This window comes from Heloderma suspectum, chromosome 5 (assembly GCF_057233095.1).
Source record: "Heloderma suspectum isolate Gila_16-S chromosome 5, 16-S_ref, whole genome shotgun sequence".
Lineage (NCBI taxonomy): Eukaryota > Metazoa > Chordata > Lepidosauria > Squamata > Helodermatidae > Heloderma > Heloderma suspectum.
Window position 1 is genome coordinate 164,511,005 of NC_139462.1, and position 26,573 is coordinate 164,537,577.

A 26,573-nucleotide genomic window follows, 5' to 3' on the forward strand; every position below is an offset into this window, starting at 1 on the left:
ACTTATGGCCTTTATTACAAAGAGAAATGGGAAGATTTTTTTAAAAGTTCAGTTCTCTTGTATAAAGCTGTTACAAAGTCCCAGCTGCTAAAAGCATGCCAAGAGGATCAGGGTGACGGGAGAGAACTAGTCTTATTATATGCAAGCAATATGACAGATCTAAACAGACTCAGTGGTGAGGGCGGAGCCTTTATTAGCTTTTAGCCTCCTTGTACAAAATGGTTAACATGTAGTTGAAATTTCTATTGGAGTCAGCTCTCTTCATGAAGGTGTTGCATTTTCTTTAATTACAGGTTCCCTTAGCAGACCGGCAGCTACTTTTCTTGGAGACATTAGGAGTGACAGCCAGCGTCCTTGAACCAGTTCCTTGCCTACTGAAGCTCCCTATGGCTGTAACCTGTTACTGGGCACAGCATTCAGAACCCAAAGTGAAGTTACCACACATGAAAGCTTTGCTACTTGGAGTAGTATTTGGTGAATTAGACAAGATGCTACATAGTCCAGGTAAGTTGAGAGGGGGTCAGTTTCAAGTTTCAACCCCCTTTTTACACTTGAAGTTGTCAGTGACTATTTCCTCAATTTCTGAACTTAAATTTAAACATATAGATTCCCCATTTCAGTGACTACTCAAAGTATTTTTGGTTCAGTGTTATAGGCATTCATGGTGTACTTAGAAAAGAAATTGTGTATAAAATATTTGTACTTTTTCATATATACCCTGTTAGCAACACTTCATTAAAAGCTGCTTAATGTCACTTGTGAGAACAACCTGTGCTAGACAGCCGGGGAATCAGACGCCTGCACTGAGCAGGGGGTTGGACTCGATGGCCTTGTAGGCGCCTTCCAACCCTATGATTCTATATAGACACAGGTTCATCTCTATCATCATGCTTAAATCATGGACTCCGAGAAGTATATTAAGTTACTAATTTGATTAGAGCATGATTTGTGTGTAGTATTTCTTTCAGTGACAGAGTAATGTAGTACACATAAATTATGCTCAAATCACATTAAAGGAGCAATCCTATACATGTTTAGACAGAAAAAAAAGTCCTACAACTCCCAGCATTCCCCAGCCAGCATGGCTGGCTGGGGAATGCTGGGAGTTATAGGACTTCTTTTCTAGAGCCGTACACAGACCCCTCGCTTTGCTTCAGATTCAGAACCCTCTGAATCAGCTCTGCTTCGACTTGGACTGATTCGGCCCCCCTCCACTTCGTTTCGGTTCCGGATCCAAAGTGAGATTCGGATATCCAGATCACTCAGTTTGGGTGTTTTCCCATTGACTTGCATGGGGAAACGCAAATGGCCATAACCTTTTCAGTTTTCATGATAAAAACATGAAACTTGGGGCCCTCTCTGCCGATATGGAGGGGATCCCACCTGCCAAATTGCAGTTTGGCCCAGTACACTTTGTGCCAGGTGCAGCTGAAATTTGATTTTTTCCCACAAAAACTCTCAAAGCAAAGAGCTATACCTCTCAGCCCTATGCCGCCACCTCCTACTGCCTGCTCGGCTGTCAAGGACTGCTAGCTGTCTCCTGCTCATGAGGAGGAGACAGCGAGCGAGCAGGCGGCAGGGGCATGTGCAGCACTGCTGGTTGGCTGTCCTTGATAGCCGACCAGGGAGGAGGAAGAGGCGTGGCGCATGTCCTCTGCCGTTAGCTGTCTCCTGCTCATGAGGAGGAGACAGCTAGTGAGTGGTGGGGGCGTGTGCCGTGCCTCCTCCTCCTCCTGCCTGGGCAATCCACAGTGCTTTTTGCATATATATGTGCACATAGACTTCCAGTTGCCATGTTTTTAAAAAACATGGCGATCGCAGTAGAGGTGGAGGGACCAGTGAGTGGCGCAGGGCATCTGGAGAACCCAGACGGGTGGGTTCTCACAACCGTAAGTACCACCAGAATGATCTCTGTCTCTGAAATGCAGCCATTTTTCTCCAGTTATTCAGTTTTCCCCCCTCCTCCACCACTGTCACTGATTGGCGGTTGCTGGGTTACGTTGAACCCTGATTTGGCAACTAGAGTTTCAATTCACCAAAGCTTCCTCCCTCCTCCTCCTCAATCCCCCACTGAACTTCCTCAAGTTGATACTTTTGGCGCCAGGCTGTCCGGGTTGCTCAGAACAAATCAAGTCAGGTGAGGTGCTTCGTATGCAAGCTGCTTCACTTCGGGGAGCCTTGTTGCTGTTCTGCTCCGCCTTGTATCACGCGGAGGCACCTCCAAAGTAGCCCACTTCGACTCGTTATTCGGGCTTCGGAACGAAGTGGTGCACAGCCCTATTTTTTTCTGTCTAAACATGCATAGGATTGCGCCCCATTAAGTCTAATTAGTTACTCTTGTCTTTGTTTTTAGTAACACTTAAGAACACACACTGAGTCTTCTCCTGGCTACTATACTCCTTTTATGACCCAGGAGTGAACCACAGCCAGCCCCATCCCAAGTACAGCCAGCACCAGAACTAAACGCTACTGGGGGCATGTGCAAGAGGCTGGCAGGGTGGGGGAGTTGCAGCCTGGAAGCCAGGTGGTTGGAGAAGCACTGTTGCTTCTACCTCTGTGTTCCACCGTGCAGAGGCACAAAACTGGTGCTGCCAAATTATGGAAACTTCACTTTTCAGAAACTCTACATAGTACATTAACTAAGTGTCTTATGAGGAAAATTCTTTGTATTCTAGTTAAGCTGTGCACAATGTTTTGGGAACTGTTAAGTTAGATTAATGCCTGCTGCAGATGTTTATTTACTGCAAATGTAACCAAGTAATAAATCAGGAAATAGTTTGATAAATCATGTTTCCCACAAGTAGCTTAGAGAGCAATCCTATGGCTCCTAGACAGCATCTGGGGGGCCATAGGATTTTTCAGATTCCTGTATCTGAAGCCAGAGACAGTGCTCTGACCTCAGTCCCAGTAGTCCAAGCTCTCCACCCCCTTGCACCAGCTGCCTCTACAAGCTTGCAAATGCGAGCTTGGAGAGGAGGGAAAGAGGGTGTGCTGGTGGGAGGGGACTGGGGAAGTGGGGATACCTGCAGCCTTCTGCAGCCTCTGTCCCTCCCCTTCCCCGATGTCTCGGCTAGACAGGTGAAAACGCCCAGCTAGCTAAAGTGCAGAGCAGAAGGCACGGTGCATCTCCCGCTCTGCTTTGGAGTTCCAGTAGGATTGTGTCCTTACTATTTTTAAATACTACAAGAAATTGGAGGGCTTTAACATTTGTACCGTGCTTATTATATTTCTGTAGCTATCTATCTACATGGTGCATTACAGGAAACAGGAATATAGGATTAAACTGGGGAAGAAAATGCAGTTATTTCATTTACATGTACTTTAGCTTAGATACAATAGGGTATTGGGATTAAGGAGTTTTTCAAAGGGATTTGAAGTCAAGGTGATCACATGGTGGTATGTGGACTGTTGCATCTGAGTCTGTGTGAAAAACAGATTCAGCTAGGTCAGAATGTTGTATTCCTCAACATTCAGTACAACCCATCAACAAAATAACGAACACTGAATGCCTTTTCAGGCTTCCATGATTTTTTATATTTAACAACACTATCCCTGTTCTTAACCATGAGGTACTTAACGATAGCAGCACCGAAGGTAGTAAGTTTGCAACAGCTACTGTTTGGGAGAGATGCACATGTTCCAAAAATTTAGAAACATTTTTGCACACATTGTCTCAAGGCATTCAGAATATGTGTTTTTTCCTTCATATCTAGATCCTGACGTTCCACATCTTGAGGTCAATAAAATTGTGTATGACCAGTTCTTGAAATGGAAAAAAAAGAAATCTCAAAAGGAAGTGTTGGAATTAGATACTGCACACATTTTCTGTCAGTGGCAGTGCTGCCTTCAAATGGGATTGTATCTGAACCAACTGCTTTGTAGTCCCCTCCCTGAGCCAGATCTTACATGGTAAGAACATCCAAAGGTGCAAACATATGCACACTTACTCAGGGGCAAGTCCCATTGAACTTAGTCGGATTTATTTCTGACTAAAAGTTCATAGAATCAATCTGCACAAGAGGATGCTATCCAAAGAAAATTAGGCAAAGTCCTATATATTTCAGTGGGACTTAAGTATACCTAATTCTTTGGCTTGTGTTTAGCATTATTCAGTATACTTCAGGCTGCTTTTGAACTAGGGACTGGAAAACATACTGCCACATACAGCACTACTTTCCTTTCACACATTACTGAATGCAAGGCCAAGTAGTTACTAATGTATTAAGTGAAATCTTTTCAGTAACAGATTGAGACGAGTATTGGAAATGTTTGAACTGAAATCACTTGTGGCACAAGGGTGTTGCAGGCCAACAAAATGTCACTGTCTACCCTGTGTGTGGTTCTGATATCACTGTTAGACCTGTTTAGGCACAACTTTTTTCTTTGAACTATAGGCCCCCCTCTATGATGTCCTGCACACTGGTTTTGGAAACTGAGTAATGAAATTGCTTCTATGCCAACAGAAACCTATGTAAGAATTCCAGCTTACACTTCACAGCCTTCCCCAGCCAGGCATCCTCTAGATGTGTTGGACTACAGCTCCCACCACCCCCAGCCAGCAAATGGCAATTGGGCTGGGGATGATGGGAGTTGTGATCCCAAACATCTGAAGGGCATCTGGTTGGGGAAAGCTGCTACAGAAGAATTCAAATTCTATATAATGGCATTTTTAGAGAGAGTTCAAAGCTCTTGATACATACTCAGTAACCTTTACTTTACCTTGTAAATCAGGTTAGTATTACTGTCTACTGTCCACATGCAGGGTTGAAGGGGACAGATAGTGGTTTGCTTCAAGCCACATAGTTGACTCATAGGTTCATTCAAAAGGGATTCCAACAATCAGCTGACAATCCTAAGTGCTTCACTGCATAATTCTCAAGGGACTTATAAGAATCATAGTATCTTCCCAGACTGGAGAAAAAGGAAACCAGGTTATTTCATTTAAGTATCTACTTCAGTGACTAGTCTTAAAAGGCATTTTTATGTCATAAGGAACACCTTCATTTTGAGTTCTAAAATTGTAAGTTTTCTTACCAACAGCACCAAGGTCTAACAGATTTACAGGAAATTAACTACTTTCCCTCCTCATCTTTGACAGCCTTTACAATGGGACCCTTGTCCATGGACTGTACCATAAGCTTAAATCAGCATCCACACCAGAGAATCTGCTCAGTGTATCTCCAAGGATGTACCAGCTTTATTGCAACATGGTGCATGTAGTAAAAGATTCAGCTCCACCAGGCTTCTTCCAGAAAAAGTCCAAATCCCAGAGGAAAAAGACAAAGCAAACTACTAATCAAGTGCTGGAGAAAAGACAAGGTACTATGTTGGAAACAATGCCTTCATGCAGTCTTAACAACAGATTTGCAACGCTGATGGTGGAAAACTAAAAGCACATTGTATTAGAAACAGGTTGTGGGTAGTAGTGTATTCTTTGCATTTGAAGTTGAGTAGTTCTCTCAAAGTGGGACGCCAGGAAGTAATGCAAGGAATCACCCAACGCTGTCATGCTTGATTTGCTGTTCCTATTAAAGCTTGGTTGTAGCTAATCAATACACACACACAAAACCTTTCCATCTTTGACTAGTCTCAGAATGCTTATGAACTGATTTATAGTGTATTTCATCCACATGCCACTCTTGACTGTACCCAGGGATGTAGTAATATAGTCCTATGACCAATACACAAATTCCCTATGGCAGGGGCGGGTAAAAAGTAGATTTCTAGATTTTTGGACTTCAATTCCCAGCATTCCTGTCCATCAGCCATGCTGACAGGGGCTTCGGAGAGATGAAGTCCCAAACATCTGGAGATCTGCCTTCTGCCCACCCCTGCCCTATGGGATGCACATTAGACAAAAGGTGTGCACTACTCATGTATCCCTTTGAATCCAGTAGTTGCATGTAATTCTGAGTGAAAAGTTTATAGGCTTTGATGTGGGCAGGTTTTGGCAATATTTGCTGAAGTATTTGAACATGAACACAGATGCAGGTAGGGTCTCCTTTTTCACTAGTTGCAGTTTTCTGTTAGCACAGCTATGAGTCTCAAGTATGTTTCTCTGCCCTTAGAGATGGTATTTCTTCCAAACGGTTCACAAGAGCCAAACCTGTCTGAGGACAAAATCAGAAAAAGTATGCAGTTGTGCAAGACATGCTGTTAAGTATATGCGGATAGTGGGCAATATCCAACTGTGTCATGACGTTGTACTAGCAGAAACTAGGTTCTGAACTGTGTGCAAGAGGAGAATCCAACTAAAGTTGTGGTTGTGCAAGCAGTTGTGCATTATGCCTGTATAACCTGTTATGTGAGCATAATGTGCAACTGCTTGCACAACAGAAAGATTCAGCAAAGCTCTGTTAGCACTATTTGGGTTTGTGGAATGACACTGATGGATACCGGCCGTAGATGCATTCCCAAAGATTTGAGAAACTGCAGGACCTGGGATATTTCATAACATAGAATGTTTGACCTCTTAGTATGCGCCACATTGCCTACTGAACATTCAGTAAGTTATTTACAAGAATACCGTGGCCACTTACTTGTGGGGTGCCACAGGGTTCCATCCTCTCCCCGATGCTATTTAACATCTACGTGAAGCCGCTGGGGGCTATCAGGAGGTTTGGGGTGCAGTGTCATCAATATGCGGATGACATGCAGCTCTACCTCTCATTCAAATCTTCACTAAGGTTGGCTGTAGAATCCCTATCCAAATGTCTGGAGATGGTGAGTGGCTGGATGGGGAGGAATAAGCTGAAGCTGAACCCTGACAAGACCGAGGAACTTTTGGTGGGAGACAAGAGGAGGTTGGGGGATGTTGACCTGGTGTTGAATGGGGTACAGCTACCCTTGAAAGACCAGGTCCGCAGCCTGGGGGTCATTTTGGACTCCCAGCTGTCCATGGAGGCTCAGGTGTCAGCTGTGAGCCGGACAGCGCTGTATCAACTCCATCTGATACGGCGGCTGCGCCCCTTCCTTCCCGACCATCTGCTCCCATCGGTAGTACATGCCCTGGTCTCCTCTCGTTTAGACTACTGTAATGCGCTCTACGTGGGGTTACCCTTGAAGACGGTTCGGAAACTGCAGCTGGTACAGAACGCGGCGGCTTGCCTGATTAAAGGCAGCCGCCGGCGAGATCACATCACTCCAGTGCTGAAGGAGTTGCACTGGTTACCAGTTGTTTTCCGGGCCAAATTCAAGGTGTTGGTTTTGACCTTTAAAACCCTATATGGTTCCGGCCCAGCCTATCTTAAGGAGTGCCTCCAGCAGCACCAGACAGGCCGCTTAACAAGATCAGCCTCGGATGGCCTTCTCTCTGTCCCATCAGCCAGGACAGCTAGACTGGTGGGGACGAGGGAGAGGGCCTTTTCTGTGGTGGCCCCCACTCTGTGGAACTCCCTCCCTAGGGAACTCCGTCATGCCCCCTCTTTAATGAGCTTCCGTCATGCATTAAAAATGTGGTTGTTCAGGCAGGCATTTGGGGTGGGTTAGGGTATTTTAGAAAATGTTTTTATTGTAGAGTTTTATTGTTTTAAACTGTTTTATTGTATGTTGTACATCGCCCAGAGTGGCTGGGTGACCAGCCAGATGGGCGATTAATAAATATAATAATAATAATAATAATAATAATAGAAAGTAACCCATTCTGATCCTAGAAACATTTTGAATAGCTTCCAACATTGTTGCTTTGATTTGAACAGGGTGTCTAAATATGCACCAGCAGCCATCAAAACGAAGGGACCAATGTTATATCAAGCCACTTAGAAAATGTGGAGTGCAGGACTAATATTAGCTAATATCCTCTAGTGTGCACTACAGGTAATTTTCAACAAATGGCACATCACATATATTGGAAACATCTGCTAAAAGCCCTGTTTCATTGGCTTGCAAATGGAAGGGCTTTGGAAGTCAAGTGTCCAGATCCTCTTGCTAAATATCTCCATCTAGGATGAACAAGGGTAACTGTACACTATTCGAACTTGAAAAAGGGCGGTAATCCAAAAAGCATTGTGCTTGAACACAAAATGGGAATTGCCATTTTTTTTCTATCAGTATACCATGCTGTTATTGTGGGGCCTCCAACCTTCAGGAGCAGCTATTCAGGGGGCCCAGTGGGGAAGGGAGAGCAAGCAAGAAAGAAAAAGACCTGCTGTGCACACAGAATACCATGTGTAGTCCATGGGCAGTGTCCAGTGGTATACCCATTGAAGTGAGTGGGCCTAAACGAAGTAGGACTGCTATTGGATACTTCGCCATGTATCCTAACTACAGTTCACAAGTGAGAAGAAACTGGAAGATCCACTGTTCATACTGAACACTGAAGCTTTGTTATACCACCAATACTGACCAATTCCAGGTCTTCTTTTAAAAAAGAATGTTCCTCCATTCCTAAATGGCACTCAGTGTATTACAAAAATAATAAAATGCAAGCAAAATAATTTGGAAGGTCTATTTTAGAAAAATTATATAATACATTAAAAAAGGGAGTCACAGTATATCCTAAGAGCACCTCAGAAATATAGATCCTGATCTTTTCAAGGGTTTTTAAAGGGTGGAAAGAAAAACAAGTATTACACTAAAGATCCTGACGCAGCAAAGGCCCAGTTCACTATTAGATGAGACTTGATGGCAGGATGTGATTTGTCTGGGATTCACTCTACTGAATGCAAAAAGACCTACAAAGCTTATCTTTGGCTTACAGCCAATAGACTGAAAAAGTCACTGTTAAGTGTGGGACAAGGAGTTTACAGTTCAGTAAAGTCATCGTTAACTTTGTCCAAGTAAAAGATCTAGATCACTGTCGAAGTGAAAAAACATTCTGAAATCATTTTCCAATTTGTGACCTATCTTCATTTAAAATATCAAGTTACACATTCACACATTTTAAGAAAAGCAGACATTTACTTCAAAATTAGATATAGGCTTTTCAATCACAAAAAGAAAGAAAAGACAGTGATCCGACAGTGGTCACATCCTGTGCAAAGAACTTAGATACAAAAAAAATATATAGTAGCACAAGGAACACATTGCAGGATAATGTAAATAAATACAGGTGCTGAAATATGGCACTCTTTTAATTCATTCTAGACCAGATGGAATGCCTCAAATATTTAATAGTAAAGTCCCACCACCACCATAAAAGTTTTTTTAAAAATAAAACTAAAATATTTTATCTAATACATGTTTCTATACACATATATCTCTTACGAGGAAAATGGTGGGCCAGACATTTGACATTTGTTTCCTTTTAAAGTAGCCTCTCTCACACTTACAAAGTTCCATTCAATCTGAAAAGTAAAGTTGTCTTTGAGGAAAAAATATTACCAAAGTTGCATAATTTTGTTCCTTACTCCCCCAGCTGGAAGTTTAGAATTAAACAGTCTTTAAAATTGCCAATGTTCATCATCCATCAGTGAAAAGGAGGACTTATTCAAAAGCCCTTTATCTTCTCATGTTACATCCTCCTACATAGACAGCAGTTTTTAGAGTTACAAACAGAAAAAATGCAATGTGCATCATACATCAAGAAAAGATGCTAAAGATGAAGATCTGCTATGTTTCTGGGTTTTATCTCTGCTTCTTTCAACCTTCTTTATCAATTCTGCAACTATGCACACTGAAGACGTGAGGCCCAGAAGAAACAGCAAATCTAAGAAGAACAAAAAGATATTGTTTCTTTAAAAATAAAAAACAAGACCTAACACATAAAAGCAATGTCCCATTGCCTTTCAGCTGGGAACAGAAAGAGTTAAAATCCCAACTTTTTGGCATTATACATTCCTATTTCATTGTTTACTTTTGCAAAGTTTACACTTTTTTCTACCTGTCAAGAATTTGATTTTTACTGGACTATTTTAAAAGTTAACAGTGCACTGTTTTTTACGTGGCTAGGATTAACTGTTTTACAGTTTTTCAATACTGAGGGCCTCAACTGTCTCCCAAATAAATGTGTATGTTTTTGGATTAATGTGCCTTGGATGCAAATAACCAAACCTCTGCACTCCGCAAATGTGGCAACAGAAGCAAATCAGAGCTCCTGAGTTCTCGGAGCAGGCTGAACTTGAAGAATTATCAGGAACTGCTTAGTGATACTGAACAGAATATTTAGGGTGGTTCAGACCTTTGGCATTTGTGAATGAACACTGAGGAAACTTAAGCTTGCATACTTGTTTTCCCCACCAGCACAGCAATTCCCTCCCTCCGATCCCAGTTTGGGACAAATCATAGTTTGCCTTTTCATCTAAAACTGGAGAACTATTATTTGTGCTTGCCCTGCAAGTCATGTTAAGAAGAAATCACTGTGTGAAGAGGAAGGGGAGTACATCCGCCTGGATTCCTCACTGTTCATTCATGTAATGCTGAACTTGTATGGCAGGGGTGGGACAGAAAATGGCTTCAGGGAAAAGGGCTGGAATGTGGTGCGTTAAAAAGGAGTCTGAAGAAAAAGAAGTGCTACCAAGAAAGCCACTATAAAATATAAGCCAATACAAGAGTAAGTGATGTTTTAACGTGTTAACATTTATGTATAATTTGTCTATGAAAGTGTTACTAACATAACTCACCAGCAAAATAATGTATGCTTCGTGCAACATTTATTCATTTTGAAAGCCAAACTCGTTTAAGACACTAAACAAGAAAATATTCCTTACCTAGTATGCTTAGACTCTCTGTCAGAAAAACCTTCTGAAGAGGAGGGAAGTAGATTACTAGTAGTTGCCCCATTATAGATCCAAGGACTGCATAACAGAACATTTTGTTGCTGCAGAGTCCAATCTCAAACACAGATTTAGTCTGCAAGTTAAAAATCATACGATTTTATTCTGATTTCTTTCAGTTATTTGAAATTAACCATTTCAAATTAGAGGTCAAGTGATAATTAGAATAGTAGAACTTAATTAATTTTTGGTAGGTTGACTTAGTTATGGTTTTCAGTTACTACTGTTAAATTTTGATAATTTGAAGTTTGAACTTTTAAAAAAATATTAACTGTATCATACCTTTAAAATGCATTAGGTTACATACCTGAGATCTGGAACTCAACGCGTTGAACATATCAAAAAATACAAAGCAAGTGAAGGTCATTGTTGTATCTCGGGGTGTTATGCCATTGTCACGCAGCTGCCAAGAGAAAAAGAGAGTTTTAACATAAGCAGTTCTCTGCCAGTCTACAGTAAAGCATTTTAAATTAAGTTTCTATCCAACATCTAAATACACAATACCACAAAGCATCTAAGTGTGAAAAAAAACAATTGGCTGATCTAGGCTCCTAAGGATTTGATGATGGCATCTAGGAATCTAAATTCATCAGGTCTGTGCAGGACTGGTACCTAGAATTACCTTCTTCATAGCATATCTTCATATACTTTTAAAAGTACAACTAGACCTATTGATTTCTACTTCATGCTATCTTCAGACTGCAGATGGCCTTCAAGGCACTTCAGCAGCATGCATGTACTTAAGCACTCAAGTGCCTACATGGATTTCAGAATTATGAACATCCAGTATTACAGCAGGAGTAGACAGACTTCATGCTTGCAGGATCTAATTTGTTTTTTTGTTTTTTTTTTACTAAAACCAGGAGCAAAATACTGGGTCAGGTGCACAAACACACACTAGGAATAGGGGAACTGGGTGCCTCCAAGCACAGGCTCAGCTCAGGAATCTGTGATCAGTACCACAATAAAGCTCAAACCCGTTCACATAAAAATGAACTCCTCTATTATAGATAATCCTGTAAATTAAGAACAGTGCCCAGAGTGTTTCTTTGGGCAGTATCCAGTGTGACACAAGTGCTAATGTAAACTATGTTTTGCTAGCATAAGGGATCTCTCATGTACCGGCAATAGCGTTAGCTAGTGAGATGGCTTCCTGTCATGCCAGCTAACGCCACTTACATTAGCACTCATGTCGCATTGAATACTGCCTTTAGTATAGGTATATATAAAAGTGTCTCACAAAATATGCACCTGTTATTTCTGACTCTTACTCTTCGTCATTTCAAAAAATCTCAGCAAGGTTTAATTGCTAAATCTGAGTTTAAGGCTACTGAATTAGAGCTACTTTATGCACACCCAAGTGCCTGTGCACACTCAATGGGGTTTTACACTTTTTCTCTGAACTATAATACTGATTTTGAAATGCCTCTTCATTAGAAAAACCGGCTGCCATGTACATTGAAGGATGCTATTAGAGAATTCCCAAATCAAACCCCGTTGGGTGCATGTAATTAGTTGTATGGTTCTCTAGATCTTGGGCATAGTCTATGCATAGCCTATATTTCCAGCTACTGGCACATAAGCAATATTGCAAGCAGATAATGAGAAGACTTAAAAATAGATGCCTCTTTGTTGTACCTCTCTCCAGAAGACAAACAGTGTTCCACATACAATAATTATAGATGAAACTAGTATTTTAACAATCAGATTCCTGGTCAAAATGCTGTCCTTGACATTTCTTGGAGGCTTTCGGATAACGTCTTTATCCACAGGCTCAACTCCAAGGCTAAAAATAAGAAAACAAATAATTTTTTGAGAGTGTTATTGATACAGCATAAAAACAACTAATATGGAACAGATTCAGACATATTCCTCAATATAGGTTCATATTTGCCAGCGCAACCCAAACATTAATTAATCACAATAGGTTGGATTCAGACTAAGTCATGTTTAGGCCCCATGGAACCTAAATATGACTAACTCAGCCTGACTCCAACCTGCTAAAACTTGTTCTATGCTATCTGCAGAACTTATCACTGGGCAGCATCCAATGGGACGCTTATGCCCTTGCTGATTCTGTTGCACAAATGGGACCCACTGCTTGCACATCAGAGATTTAATGCTTACTAGAAGAAGTCCCCAAACGAGCGAAAACATTCATTTGTGGATCAGAACAGGTTGGCGGAGCTGCCCCTTTCCAGTAACAAGTATTTTCGCTCATTTCCGGTTGCCCCCAGAAGCGCTAAATCTCTACTCTGCAAGTGATGGGCACTGCTTGCAGAAGGGTATTGGCAGGGCACAATAGAATTGATGGGGGCATAAGCACCCTGTTGGATACTGCCCTCTATGATCTTTCCTTATACCATTAAAAAAAAAAGTAAACTGCCCCAGTAGTTAGCCTCAAAATAGATCGCAGGATACTTGTGATATAAAAAATTTCAAACACAAGCACAGAATTGTTCAGTGCAGCAATTTCTTGGCATCTTCAACCGAAAACTAACATGTTTCAGTTTTAAAATTAACAAGGCACTAACAAACACTTGCTGCATCGTATTGAGAGTTAGGTTAAAAAAAACACACTACAATTTAGTGGGGGGAGGGGAATGGGAAACCAATCCAGTGTTTTCAGACAGAATTAAACAGCCCAATTTAATAAGGATAACTTTTTTAAAGGGAAAAAAATATTTTACAACATAACTTGATACACAATTATTTAAAAAGGACAAAGTCTACACAAAAGTACAAAGTTAATGTGAACCATCTGCAAGATTCTACTAACATCTCGAAAGCTATAGCAACTACAACACTGTAAGAAGCAACATCTTGAAAATGCAGCGTGCTTCTATTGAGTTATCTGGAAGCTTGTAACCCAAGTTCCATATTATTTCCAGATTCAAAGTTACTTGTATCCTAAGTAAGCCTGAAGGTAAAGAGATTTGGGAACCACACTTTTCTCAATGACCTGCTTTGCTAGGGAAACTACACTGGTAGAACTCCCAGTTAAACTCCCAAGGTAACCTCGCCACTGTGACATTTTGAAAACTTTGCCTAGTGTACGTAGATTCAAAATGCAGAATGTGTATATGACACATTTATTTATTTATTATATTTCTATACTGCCCAATAGCTGAAGCTCTCAAATTATTAGAATGCTGGACTTCCGACCTGGGTTCAAGTCCCCATACAGACATCTTTGATGATATATTTCTATATTCCTTATTCCCAGCTTTAACTTTTCCCACTAAGTGTGTAGACAACACCATTTTTTGCTGTATCCATTCCTGTCCCTTAAAAGGGTTTATAAACTGCAGTCAGTTGCTCATCACTTTATTCAATGACATTTAGAATGAACAATTTAAAAAGAGGATTGAAACAAATGTAGAACTTCAGTGTTCTGAAGGCCAATCACCTTAGCCTTTTTGGCAATTGACTTGTAATGAAACATTGTGTTCAGCACTACATAGTGGGATAGCTGGATATAAGAAGATCTCATTCACAGGAATGTAGTGACGTGTGTAAAAAAAGGCTGCCAACAAGTCTTCTTAAAGAGAAGAAATAACTGTAAAAACAAGCCCCAAGCCTATTCTACAGGCTATACATAAATGCTGAAGAACAAAAGTTGAATCACATGTCACATAAAGAACAGCATGCACAAAATGAATCCCACTGTAAGAAATGCCAGATATTTTAAAATATTACAAAAAAACAAACTACAGAATAGCAGAAAATCAGACAATAGTATTATTTACTTTGTTAACAGCAGCTATATCTCCTTGTTAAGGGTCTTTAAAGTGTTACCTTTGTGCTGGAGGCCCATCCATGATAATGTTGATCCATAAGATCTGCATGGCATTGAGAGGATTAGGAAAGTTCATTAATGTGGCCAATGAGATTAATGTCAGTGCAGCTATACTCCTGTTGAAAAAAGTTGTTTTACACAGCTGTCAGCATAGCAAAGGGTTTTTTGGTTTGTTGTTGTTGGAGATTTGTTGTTGATAAACATTTCAAGCAGTAATAAGATACACAATGCATTTGAGTAGCAAGTAAACGTCACATACAGTAACAATCTGAATGCTTTAAAAAATCATGCATGTTATTTGGAGTGTTGCCATACAAGAGTCAGAGTTTAACATTTAGCCCAATGTACCAATTAAAGCCTCACAGTAAGAGTAAGAGCCAGTGACTGTTTTGCCTGCCTGATAAGATACATATTTTCCAACCATTGCAACAAATGGACTGTTCTCCAGGTATACAAGAAACAGAGGTTTTATTAAGTAACTTGTAGGTGTTTAGGCTATAGAGTATATTTGTTGTTTATTCGGTCAGTTGCTTCCGACTCTTCGTGACTTCATGGACCAGCCCACGCCAGAGCTTCCTGTCGGGCGTCGCCACCCCCAGCTCCCCCAAGGTCGAGTCCGTCACCTCCAGAATATCATCCATCCATCTTGCCCTTGGTCGGCCCCTCTTCCTTTTGCCTTCCACTTTCCCTAGCATCAGCATCTTCTCCAGGGTATCCTGTCTTCTCATTATGTGGCTAAAGTACTTCAGTTTTGCCTTTAATATCCTTCCCTCAAGTGAGCAGTCTGGCTTTATTTCCTGGAGCATGGACTGGTTTGATCTTCTTGCAGTCCAAGGCACTCTCAGAATTTTCCTCCAGCACCACAGTTCAAAAGCATCTATCTTCCTTCGCTCAGCCTTCCTTATGGTCCAGCTCTCGCAGCCATAGAAGTATATAGAGTATCCCAAAAGTACCTTTGGTGTCATTTTGCATGTATAAAATCTAAGATTTCAATGGATCTTACCCAAATCAGACACCCTTGGGTATCCCCTCCTGATACCTTCTGTTTACATCATGGATGAAGAACCTCTGCCCTGTGTGCCTCAGTCGGCCCACAGGAGGTCCCCATCCAGGTCACCAGCTTCTTTGCCTTATTTCCAGTCACTGATCATCATGAGGTATATGTCAGCAGAATGTATAATTGATCAGAGATTAAGAGTTTCTCTTCTCCCCAGCCCATGCTGCATTAAGACTTTTAAAAAGCCTCCACTGGGCCCCAACCTGCTTGCTTGTAACTAATGAGGCCTTCAAACTGGAAAAGTTCCCCACCCCTGGTGTCAGAAGGTACTGAGCACTTACTGCTTTTTATCTGGCTCACCTATTTTTTGTAATATGACCAAAAAATCCCTAAAAGTCCATGTGCATGCATGCAAAACTATTGATTTTTTTTAATTTAAAAAATTGAGATTGAGCTGGAGTCAATACACCATTGCCAAAGTACAAAAAGTTCACAAGCAGGGCATGAAAGCAGCCATTTATCTCTAGCATCTGGTATTCAGAGGTAAACTCCCTCTGAAGATGGACATTCTATTTAGCTATCATGACTAATAGAATGGGCTTGTAGGGGCAAAACAAGTAATAGAAGCTATGGGTGATTAGACTTCTAGCACCTTCACTTCTGGGAGTGAACTTCCAGAGCAGGAGCTGTAGCAGCAAAAGCAACTGAAAGTCTTGTTGCAAGGCCAACATATTTATTTTGGCTGGAGTCCACTTTATCAGATGCATGAAAACTAATGCCAAAATAAATATGTTAGTCTTTAAGTGCTACAAGACGTTGTTGTTTTCCCCTTGAGATTAGTATCTCAGCAGAGACAAAGTTTCACACTGTCTAGTGTCAGCTCTAAGAAGAAATGTTTTGAAGCAATAAAATGGGGAGCATTTAATGTGAAAAGGTATCTTATTTCATAGTATGTGTCATGACACGTTCCTACACAAAGTAGTGCAGCTTAAGGGTACTTTTGAAGTGCTTATAGCCTAAACACTAACAAAATTATCTGTCAAGATTGGTTACTTGTACAGTACTGAATGGCTGGAAAATATGCCTTATGAGGCAAGCAAAACCATCACACAATCTTGGGCTAAAAGCTGCAGAAGCTATTCTTGGGCCTGTACTCATTAATCCCTCCATATTTAGTAACAGATGACATCCATGTAGTTCTGATCATTTCATGCAGTAAATAGAAATGTTGTCACAATTAAATTTTTACTATGCAGATACCTTGTTCAGAATCTTATCTTCAATCAATTTTAGCTCACTGTGCTAGATATTAGGGATGAAGGTGAAATTTGTTTGGTTCACATTTTAATACGAACTGACCTAATTTGCACTCCCTGAACTAATACGCAAATCAGAACGCAATTATCTTTATCTTTTCAGACTTCTCCAAATTTTGTGATGCAGTTCTTAGATCAGAAAATCTATACAAAAATGCATATATTAGAGAAAGTGCTCACAAAAATGTGTGTATTAGGGGAAATTGCACACACACAAAATGTGTACAAATTTTCATGTGGACTTTTAAAAAAACCCCACAAATTTATGTGGAACAAACTTGTGCTTGAAAAGGTGTATTAATGTTACAGAAAGGGAAATTGACAAATTCATCCATCCCTAACAGATATAATGTTGAATTTATTTATTACAGCTAGAATTACGACTAGCAAGCAAGTGCAGCTATGGCTCTATGGTAAATAGTGTGCCATTTAGGAATTGCCAAGTTCATTTTATGTCAGAACTGATCATGCAGACATCTATGGAACTGATCAGTCAAGCAGAATTCATAATGCTTTGACTTCAGACTCCTGCATTGAGCAGGGGGTTGGACTCGATGGTCTTATAGGCCCCTTCCAACCCTTCTATTCTATGATTCTATGATTAACAGGAAACATCTGACATGGTGTTTCAAAACTTACGTGCTAAGTTGAAATCGAACAAAATTTTTAATGTTATTATAAATCCCTTTACCCTCTTCAATGGCAGACCTGAAATATAAAAACCAAGATAAAAATCCTTAGAGAAAATGAATTCTAAAAATGCATGGTAGTACTTAGATGGCATCCTGAAAATGCAACTCTTACAGTGATCTAACCAAGGTATTTTAAGTTGCTCCATAACTTCAAAAAAATGGACTTACTCTCCCTCAGCCACTTAGAAGTTAATATTATCAGCTCTTTCAGCGTTAATACAATTGCACATTAAGATTATAGCTTCAGCTTTACTAGCTTTTCAGAATATAAGGGCATAATTTAAAGAACATTACAGGTGTCATTGTTTCCTTATCTTGAAGCACTATCTTATACCATTTGCTCTAGGAGCTAAAAAAAATCCAAATATCATGTAGGTAGCTATATTTGAATGTACTCATTAAATAATAGTTCATAATGGGAGACTTTCAAAATTAAAGTTACAGAAGGTTAAATTGAATTTTTTTAAACTTGTGGGTGAACAAGCTGTGCCTACATGTGTTCATATTTTCCTGCCATGAAATTCCACCATTGATTGCAGCAATACAGATTTGTACTATACTTACGATTAGATATAAATCTTTTCAGACCTAATCCACAGAAAAATGTTTTCATATCCATATCTACTTATCTTCCCACTACTCTTGTGAGCAGCAAACACTAAAAGAAACTAACTTATTCCACTGTGGGCACTACTTGGTGGCTTAAATAGGATTTTCATGCCATATATTCGCAAATGCCACTAGAATAAAGCTTGTATTATCTCAAATGTCACCTCCACTGATGGGTGGGATAATGAAACTTTAAGGACACGGCAGTTACATATTCTAAACAAAACAACACTCATACAGATAATACAACTGCACAGCATGCAGAATGGGAGTATAAAGCAAACTTACATTATTGTCTGAAAGTCATCATCCACCAAGATCATATCAGCTGCTTCTTTACAAACATCAGTGCCAGTCTGCCCCATTGCTACTCCAATATCTGCAGCTTTCAGTGCTACAGCATCATTCACTCCATCTCCTGTCATAGCAACTACTGCACCATTATTTTGTAGTGACTAAGGAAAAACAGTTATAATTATTCCATCAGTTACACCACACGGTTTTATTTCTGAGGCTTTACAATGATCATAAGCTATATTGTACATTTAAATGCAGCGTTTGTCTCTACTTTTGAAATAGAAGACTTCATAAGTAAGTTATCTCTCATAAGATAAATCTATAGGGGCTTTACCAGACAAATTTTAGACACATTTTTAAACACTCAAAACACAAGAACTCACTAGTTCTACTCCATTTCTCCTTGTGCAGTCCAAAATAGAAAGGTTTCCCTTTTCTTAGTTTTACTTCTCCATTTAGTTTTGTTGATGTAAATCAACTGTATAAAAATGCTTCATATCAGCATGGTAAGGTCCAAGGCTCTGTATGTGTAAACGGCAAAGCACCACTCTGAGTTTTACCTGCTCCCTAGTACCTTAATAGTACTAATAGTACTTTACTACCCAATCTCATTGGCAAATTCCCCTTCAAGAGCCCTAACTGATTTCATCTGGACACTGAATTACTATCAATACAAATCTCTGTACCATATATATTAGAAACTGTACGTTCGTTAGTTCACATATAATTGCTGTTGTTCAGTCGTTAAGTCGTGTCCGACTCTTCGTGACCCCATGAACCATAGCACGCCAGGCCTTCTTGTCCTCCGCTCTCTCCCGGAGTGTGCTCAAATTCATATTCATTGCATCAGTGATGCTATGTAGCCATCTCATCCTCTGCCGTCCCCTTCTCCTTTTGCCTTCGATCTTTCCCAGCATCAGGGTCTTTTCCAGTGAGTTTTCTCTTCGCATTAGGTGGCCAAAATATTTGAGCTTCAGCTTCAGTATCTGTCCTTCCAATGAGCACTCAGGGTTGATTTCCTTTAGGATGGACTGATTTGACCTCCTTGCAGTCCAGGGGACTCCTAAGAGTCTTTTCCAGCACCACAGTTCGAAAGCATCAATTCTTCGGCGCTCAGCCTTCCTTATAGTCCAGCTCTCACAGCCATACATTACTACTGGGAAAACCATAGCTTTGATTAGACGGACCTTTGTCGGCAAGGTGATGTCTCTGCTTCTTACTATGCTGTCTAGGTTTGCTATAGCTTTCCTCCCAAGGAGCGTCTTTTAATTTCATGGCTACAGGCACCATCTGCGGTGATCTTGGAGCCCAAGAAAATAAAATCTGTCACTGCTTCCATTTCTTCCCCTTCTATATGCCAGGAAGTGATGGGGCCAGATGCCATGATCTTCGTTTTTTTAACGTTGAGTTTCAAACCAGCTTTTGCACTCTCTACTTTCACCCTCAACAAGAGGCTCTTTCGATCCTCTTGGCTTTCTGCCATTAGGGTGGTATTGTCTGTGTATCTGAGGTTGTTGATAATTCTCCCGGCAATCTTAATTCCGACCTGTGATTCATCCAACCCGGCGTTTCTCATGATGTACTCTGCATATAAGTTAAATAACCAGGGCGACAATATACAGCCTTGTCGTACTCCTTTCCCAATTTTGAACCAATCGGTTGTTTCATGTCTGGTTCTTACTGTTGCTTCTTGACCTTTGTACAGGTTTCTCAGGAGACAGGTAAGGTGGTCTGGTACTCCCATCTCTTTCAGAATTTGCCACAGTTTGTTGTGATCCACACAATCAAAGGCTTTAACGTAGCCCATGAAGCAGAAATAGACGTTTTTCTGGAATTCTCTTGCTTTCTCCATGATGCAGCGAATGTTGGTGATTTGATCTCTAGTTCCTCTGCCTCTTCGAAACCCAGCTTGTACTTCTGGTAGTTCTCGGTTCACATGCTGCTGAAGCCTAGCTTGTAGGATTTTGAGCATCACCTTGCTGGCATGTGAAATGAGCGCAATTGTACGGTAATTTGAACACTCTTTGGCATTGCCCTTCTTTGGAACTGGAATGTAAACTGACCTTTTCCAGTCTTGTGGCCACTGTTGAGTGTTCCAAATTTGTTGGCATACTGAGTGCAGCACTTTAACAGCATCATCTTTTAGGATTTTAAATAGCTCAGCTGGAATACTGTCATCTCCGCTAGCTTTGTTGTTAGTAATGCTTCCTAAGGCCCACTTGACTTCACTCTCTAGGATGTCTGGCTCAAGTCCAGTGACCGCACTATCATGGCTATCAGGGACATTCAGATCTTTCCTGTATAGTTCTTCTGTGTATTCTTGCCACCTCTTCTTAATCTCATCTGTTTCTGTTAGGTCCCTGCCTTCTTTGTCCTTTATCATGCCCGTCTTTGCACAAAACGTTCCCTTGAGATCTCCGATTTTCTTGAAGAGATCTCTAGTCTTTCCCATTCTGTTGTTTTCCTCGGTTTCTTTGCATTGTTCATTTAAAAATGCCTTCTTGTCTCTCCTTGCTATTCTCTGGAACTCTGCATTCAGTTGGATATATCTTCCCCTTTCTCCCTTGCTTTTCGCTTCCCTTCTTTCCTCAACTACTTGTAAAGCCTCATCAGACAGCCACTTTGCTTTCTTGCATTTCTTTTTCTTTGGGATGGATTTAGTTGCTGCTCACACATAATAAACACACACATACCTTAACAATCTTCAGCTTATGTCTGGGACTGGCTCTGTAGAACACTGCTACCTAATAAATGGAAAAAATTAATCTTAACAATTGCTTAACTGTAAAGGAATACACCTAGCCTAATATCTTCCACTCAGGACTACACAGCCATGACCGCAACAAGACAGCCAAGCAGAAAAGTGATCCCCCCGCTTCTCAATTCTTTGTTTCTTCCCCCACCATCAGGCTTCAGCTTGCCTAATTCCCCCGTGTCCGCTGCCATTTCCTTTCTCCTCTGTGCTTTCACTAACCACTGGAACTGATAGTGGCAAGGTTATAGAACCCTGGTAATCAATATCTTTGACTTGTTGGGATTAAACTGATTTTGCTTTATTCTAGCTGAAGGGGAAATATATATGGTACTGACATACCATCAGTACAAAATTTGTTTTCCACAGAATTTTACCGATTGCTCCTATACGAGTTTTCACATGCTAAACAAAGTAGAAGTATCATCCAAGAATAAAAACCTCAACCAATAGCATTTTTGCCTGTCTAGCTGGGGCGCTGTGGAGGGGGAGGGAAGTTGCCTGGAGAGGCCTGGGGATCCAGTCCCCTCCCCACCTACAGAAATGCCCCCTTTACCCACTCTCCAAGATTGCTTTTGTGATCTTAGCCAGGGAGGTTCTCTATGTGCCAGCTGCAAGGGGGCCGGGTGGGGGGCACGGATTCCCGGCTCTGAGGTCAGAGCACTGTCTGCAGCCTCCTTCCCTCCCCCTCCACAGCACCCCAGCCAGACAAGCAAAAATGCAGAGCAAGAGGAGCAGTGGAATCTAAAAAATCCAGGTATATGAAAAATCTTCTGGCCCCCCAGACACTGTTTAGGGGCCATAGGATTGCCTCCTTAGTTATTGATAACAGTACTGCATTGTCTGTGTAAAGAAGAACTGGTATCTTAACATCTGCGCTTTTGCCAAGTGTCATTTTTCCTACTACCTCAAAGCTAAAAAAGAACACAGCAACCTGGTTTGGGGTCTTTAATCTACTGGAGTCTTAACTAAAAGCGCCTCTTTCATACCTTCTCACAAAGATTTCAAAAGATACAGGGAGGACTAAAGTGGTTTTCTGGAATTACAATCCCCATATATTCACCACCAAGGAAGATTGGGATGTTCCTAATTATATAAATATACTCAGTAAGATGCATTATATAGTACTAATATTTCTTGGATTACTGATAAAGAACTCACCCCCAGTAACACATTAACTGAAGTGTTCTCCCCACCCAGACCATTTCCCCTCTATTTAAAACCAACCTTAGGCGCTATTTGCGAAAGCTGTTGTATATCCAGTGTGTCTATTTCTTCTCCTGAGACTGACTGAGAACTTTTGGAATACAATCCCAAGCGACTAGCTAGAAACAGCAAGATAAAACAAAAGTACTTTGCCTAGATGCTACAGTGAATGAATACAGTGGAGCACATTTAAATGCATATGTACAGTTAAACATTCTAGATTCTTATCAATTATTGTATTATTTATTCATGTTAGCAGCATGTCAATGAAAATGTACACTAGACTACAGCAACATATATAGCCATCAATGGTTCCCACCACACCTAGTATATGATTGGGAACATTCCAGCATGTGTACAATTTTAAATATTCTTCTGCAGTAATCCTAGCAAATGCAGTTAGTAACTATATTACTTATTCATTGTCATATGCTAGTAAAAGCATGAAAAAGGAGCTGAAACTGGGAGAGTGCTATTGCACTCATGTCCTACTTGTGGGGTTCCCACAGGCATCTAGTTGGCCGCTGTACAAACAGAATGTTGGACTAGATAAGACTTTGGTCTGATCCAGCATGGCTCTTCTTATGTTCTTAACACTTTTGTTTACAAATGGAATACTGGATTTACTGTGAAGGCTCCTTCTGCTTGGATGTCCTATGATGGGTGAATCCTCTTAGAGACAGGGCTCAAAGAAGCTTTAGTTTCCCCTGGGAACAGATGCCCTCTCAATTTTGGAAGCACTAGAGCCAAGTTTCTTGATATTTTTTTTCTGATAATAGTTTCTAAGTCTCAGACTCAAAGATCCATAGCCAGCACTGAAGCTTCAGTACAGACAAGATAATACTGAGAGGACAGCCACTTCCAGCAGAAGCAAGAATCTAGAAGCCTCTTTAAGTCCTGACTGGTTTCAAGAGTCACCAGTTACAGGATGCCCTCCTTCCTCCTAAGCAGAAAATAACATTTTTTTACAAAAGCAAGAGGTTAGCTCTTGACATATCACAATATTAATATAGATTCCTGATGTAAGCGAAAGTGGCAAAAGTAAAGGTGGATTAAAAATTATGCTTTTTCAATGTGCAGTATCCAATTTGACATTACCGCTAACATAAATTACATTGCTCTAGAGATCACCTATGCTAGTGCAATGAAAATAGTGTTTACTGGCACTATGGTTTTCTGGGAAAACCCGTACCCGTTGTGCCAGCAAATGCTATGAACTTTGTACCAGAGGTTGGTTACGCTAGTGCAATGTAATTTACATTTGTAGCGGTGTCAAATTGGATACTGTTCAATGGTTGCAATCCAGATAGGCATGGAAGAAATATTCTTTACCATGGTGTCTTTAAACTGTTGCTTCTTAAACTCATGAGTAAGAACTTTTTAAAGAAATAGCTTCTTGGTCAGGATATAAGGAGCTGCATAGGGTTGTTTTTTTTTTTTTTTTTTTACTAGGCTTTGAATAGTTAATCCCTTTAGTATATTAGACTGTTTTTGAAACTGCCCTCAATTTCAAAAGAATTGTGTCAAATGCTGTGGGTTACTGTTTGAGAAAACAAGTCTAAGCAGTCCCTTGGGCTCAGAGAGTTTATGTTATGGTCTCTGGATGTAGAGCGGTATACAAATACTGAAAATAAAATAAAATAAATTATGACTCTTGAATCCTAGCCCTGAGTTCAACATCTAAGATAAACTCACTTTTTAAATATAGCCATTGACAAGGCGATTACTACCTCAATATTTCACAGAAAGAAAAGACTCCATTCATACCAATGGCAATTGCAGTCTCCTGTGAATCTCCAGTAATCATTTTTATCTCTACTCCTGAAGTGATAAGTGCAGTGACAGCTTCTTTTACACCAGTTCTTGGAGGATCAATAATTCCAACCAGACCCAGGAAGGACAGCTGTCCAAGCTCAGGACCAGAAGCTAAGGCCAGAACTTAAACAAAAAACAAGAGAGAGCTCACCTTTAGATACGGCACCAATTTAAAATATAAGCATGATACAGCTAGTCTTATCCAATCTCTAGAGAAGCACTTAACTAAACAAAAAGCGTTTTTTCTCTAGTAATAATGTAACCTTCTGTACATGACTGCACAGGAAGGATAGAGCTTCCCAAAAATAAATCTCACTTTCATAGAGTGCAGTCAATTGAAAGTGACGCCAATTGATGGTATGACTGGTAGCAAAACAATGTGGTTTTCCACCTCAGAGTTTGTGAACTGAGGCTGTAACAAGGTACAATACTATAGTTTTGTCTTTTCCCTGTATAATTTCAGAGTTAATTGAGCATTTGTTTGCCCTCCATATATTGGGTTGGATCCAGACCAAGGCTGCAACCTATATCCATTTACCTGGGAATAAATCCCATTGACGTTAGTCGGTTTTACTCATGGGTTGACATGTATAGGATTATGCTTATTATGTAAGTTAGTTGCACTTAAGTGCTATTAATTTAAATGGGAACAAAGTCATGACTTTTTACATTGCTTTTAATGGGAAGTGAAATACAACTAACCTAGTCTGCTTCCAACTCATTACCTTTTAGGGTTTGGGGGCAAGTCTCCTTAAGATGATGTATGAAGCTGCTTTTAAATGTCTGAAAATTAGTATTTAATTTCTTTTTGGAATTTTAGAAACCTCAAATTGTAAACTAAGAGGTTAAAACACATTTCCTAATTTTAAAATATGAAAGTTTAAGTACCAGTGCCCATGCAATTTGAAAGCAACACAGTCTATAAAAATGGGAACAAATGAAAAAAGGCTTATTCTGGAGTTTCTCACACTGAGCACAGCAAGCGATTAGTTTTCAAAATGCTCTATTTGGCTGTGGAGATAATACTGGCATATGGTATTACCTCTAAGTCCTGCAGAGCCCATGGATGCTTTCTCTTGCTGATAAAGATCTCTTTGTTGTTGGCTAAGAGGTAAGCTATGCCCCTTGCTATTGTATGTTGTGCAGTATCGAATCACTTCCTCGTAAGCACCTTTCATGAAGCAAATCTCTGGTTTGTCCTAAAAGAGTAAACATGTTAGTACATGCTGCTCTGTCCCCTGCCTCAACTATGTCATTATACAATTTCAACACTTTTTTTAGTATGCTGATAATCATTCCTAATCAACTTATAATTCAAATTCATCACCTTAATGAAGACATACCTATGCCCCCCACATAATTTACAACATTAGCAATGTAATATTACTCTCACTTAGGGAAAAATGAGGCAGAGTTTTAATTCCTTGACTGTTCAGTTAATATATACACATAGATGCACCTCTACTCTGTAGAAGTGCTATAAAAGTGCTGTTCCAACATCTTCATTTAAAGAACTAGGTTTGAAAGCACTGAGAATATGGGCTGGTATAGCATAGAAATAAGAGCTTTGTCCTCTCTATTTCCTACAATTTTAATGTTAATTTCTTGCTTCTGCAACAAGACTTACATTTTTAAAATCTCTATAGGATATGCTGGCCTGCAGCATGCCTTTAAGAGTCAAGCACCTTCAGGGAGCACAAAACCTCCCCCCCCCCCCCAAGCTCTGTTCATTGAACTGAGCTACACTGGACCAAGTGGCATACCGTCACAAGACTGAAGTAAGCTGGCATGATTGTTGCAAAATTCACATAGTCATGGTCAGACATTTACCCACCAACCAGTCCCAACCATATTTACATGGAAATACAGTTCCATTTGTTTTAATGAAGCTTGTGTTCAAATAAGTACACTTACAATTTCACCTTCAGTTTGATATGAGAATAGATCTTTGCATAAGCAGAACTCTGTCACTGCACATTAAAATGATAGGATATAGTGGGATATTGGAGCCTGTTGGAAAAAAAATGGCAGAAAAAGGCATACCTGTTGTGTTCTATGTATACACTTAACAGCCATCCATTTTTGCTCAGAGCTGAAGGGATATTCTGCTTTTCTTATGTAGTCCTGCTGGATTCCATCTAAACCCATCTATGAGAACAAATGACACTGCCAATTCAACACAATGCTTTTGCAGCCAAAGAATCTATTATCAATCCTGAGTCCCACAAGTGAACCTCACCTTACTTGCTCCTACTCTGTATTGGTATCTTCCAACAATCAGGTTGATATGAATTACTCTGATATGGATTACTCCAATATGGATATGGGTACAAAAGATACTGCTTGATTGCAGGGTACCATATTAGGGAACAGAACCC

The 26,573-nt window shown here is 40.3% G+C and overlaps 2 protein-coding genes across 4 annotated transcripts in view; one reads left to right on the forward strand and one right to left on the reverse strand.

Moving 5' to 3' along the window:
* ASTE1 (asteroid structure-specific endonuclease 1) overlaps positions 1–26,573 on the forward strand; it is a 61,782-nt gene that overhangs the window by 5,345 nt on the left and 29,864 nt on the right. The window contains exons 3-5 of one of the 3 annotated variants that reach the window (XM_084858204.1): positions 294–504; positions 3,714–3,909; positions 5,099–5,319. In XM_084858204.1, coding sequence (XP_084714330.1) covers positions 294–504; positions 3,714–3,909; positions 5,099–5,319 — 628 coding nt within the window. Of the gene's footprint in view, positions 1–293; positions 505–3,713; positions 3,910–5,098; positions 5,569–26,573 lie in introns of those variants that run through there. The other 2 variants (XM_084858205.1, XR_014792311.1) reach the window with 2 other exon arrangements.
* Positions 8,879–26,573, reverse strand: part of ATP2C1 (ATPase secretory pathway Ca2+ transporting 1) — a 58,699-nt gene continuing 41,004 nt past the window's right edge. Inside the window, exons 17-28 of the mRNA XM_084858200.1 lie at positions 26,239–26,343; positions 25,238–25,394; positions 24,148–24,318; positions 22,402–22,499; positions 21,116–21,166; positions 18,414–18,580; positions 17,464–17,532; positions 14,511–14,627; positions 12,351–12,498; positions 11,020–11,115; positions 10,647–10,788; positions 8,879–9,646 (exon numbers count right to left, since the gene is read on the reverse strand). Coding sequence (XP_084714326.1) covers positions 9,513–9,646; positions 10,647–10,788; positions 11,020–11,115; positions 12,351–12,498; positions 14,511–14,627; positions 17,464–17,532; positions 18,414–18,580; positions 21,116–21,166; positions 22,402–22,499; positions 24,148–24,318; positions 25,238–25,394; positions 26,239–26,343 — 1,455 coding nt within the window. The 3' untranslated portion in view covers positions 8,879–9,512. The remainder of the gene's footprint in view (positions 9,647–10,646; positions 10,789–11,019; positions 11,116–12,350; positions 12,499–14,510; positions 14,628–17,463; positions 17,533–18,413; positions 18,581–21,115; positions 21,167–22,401; positions 22,500–24,147; positions 24,319–25,237; positions 25,395–26,238; positions 26,344–26,573) is intronic.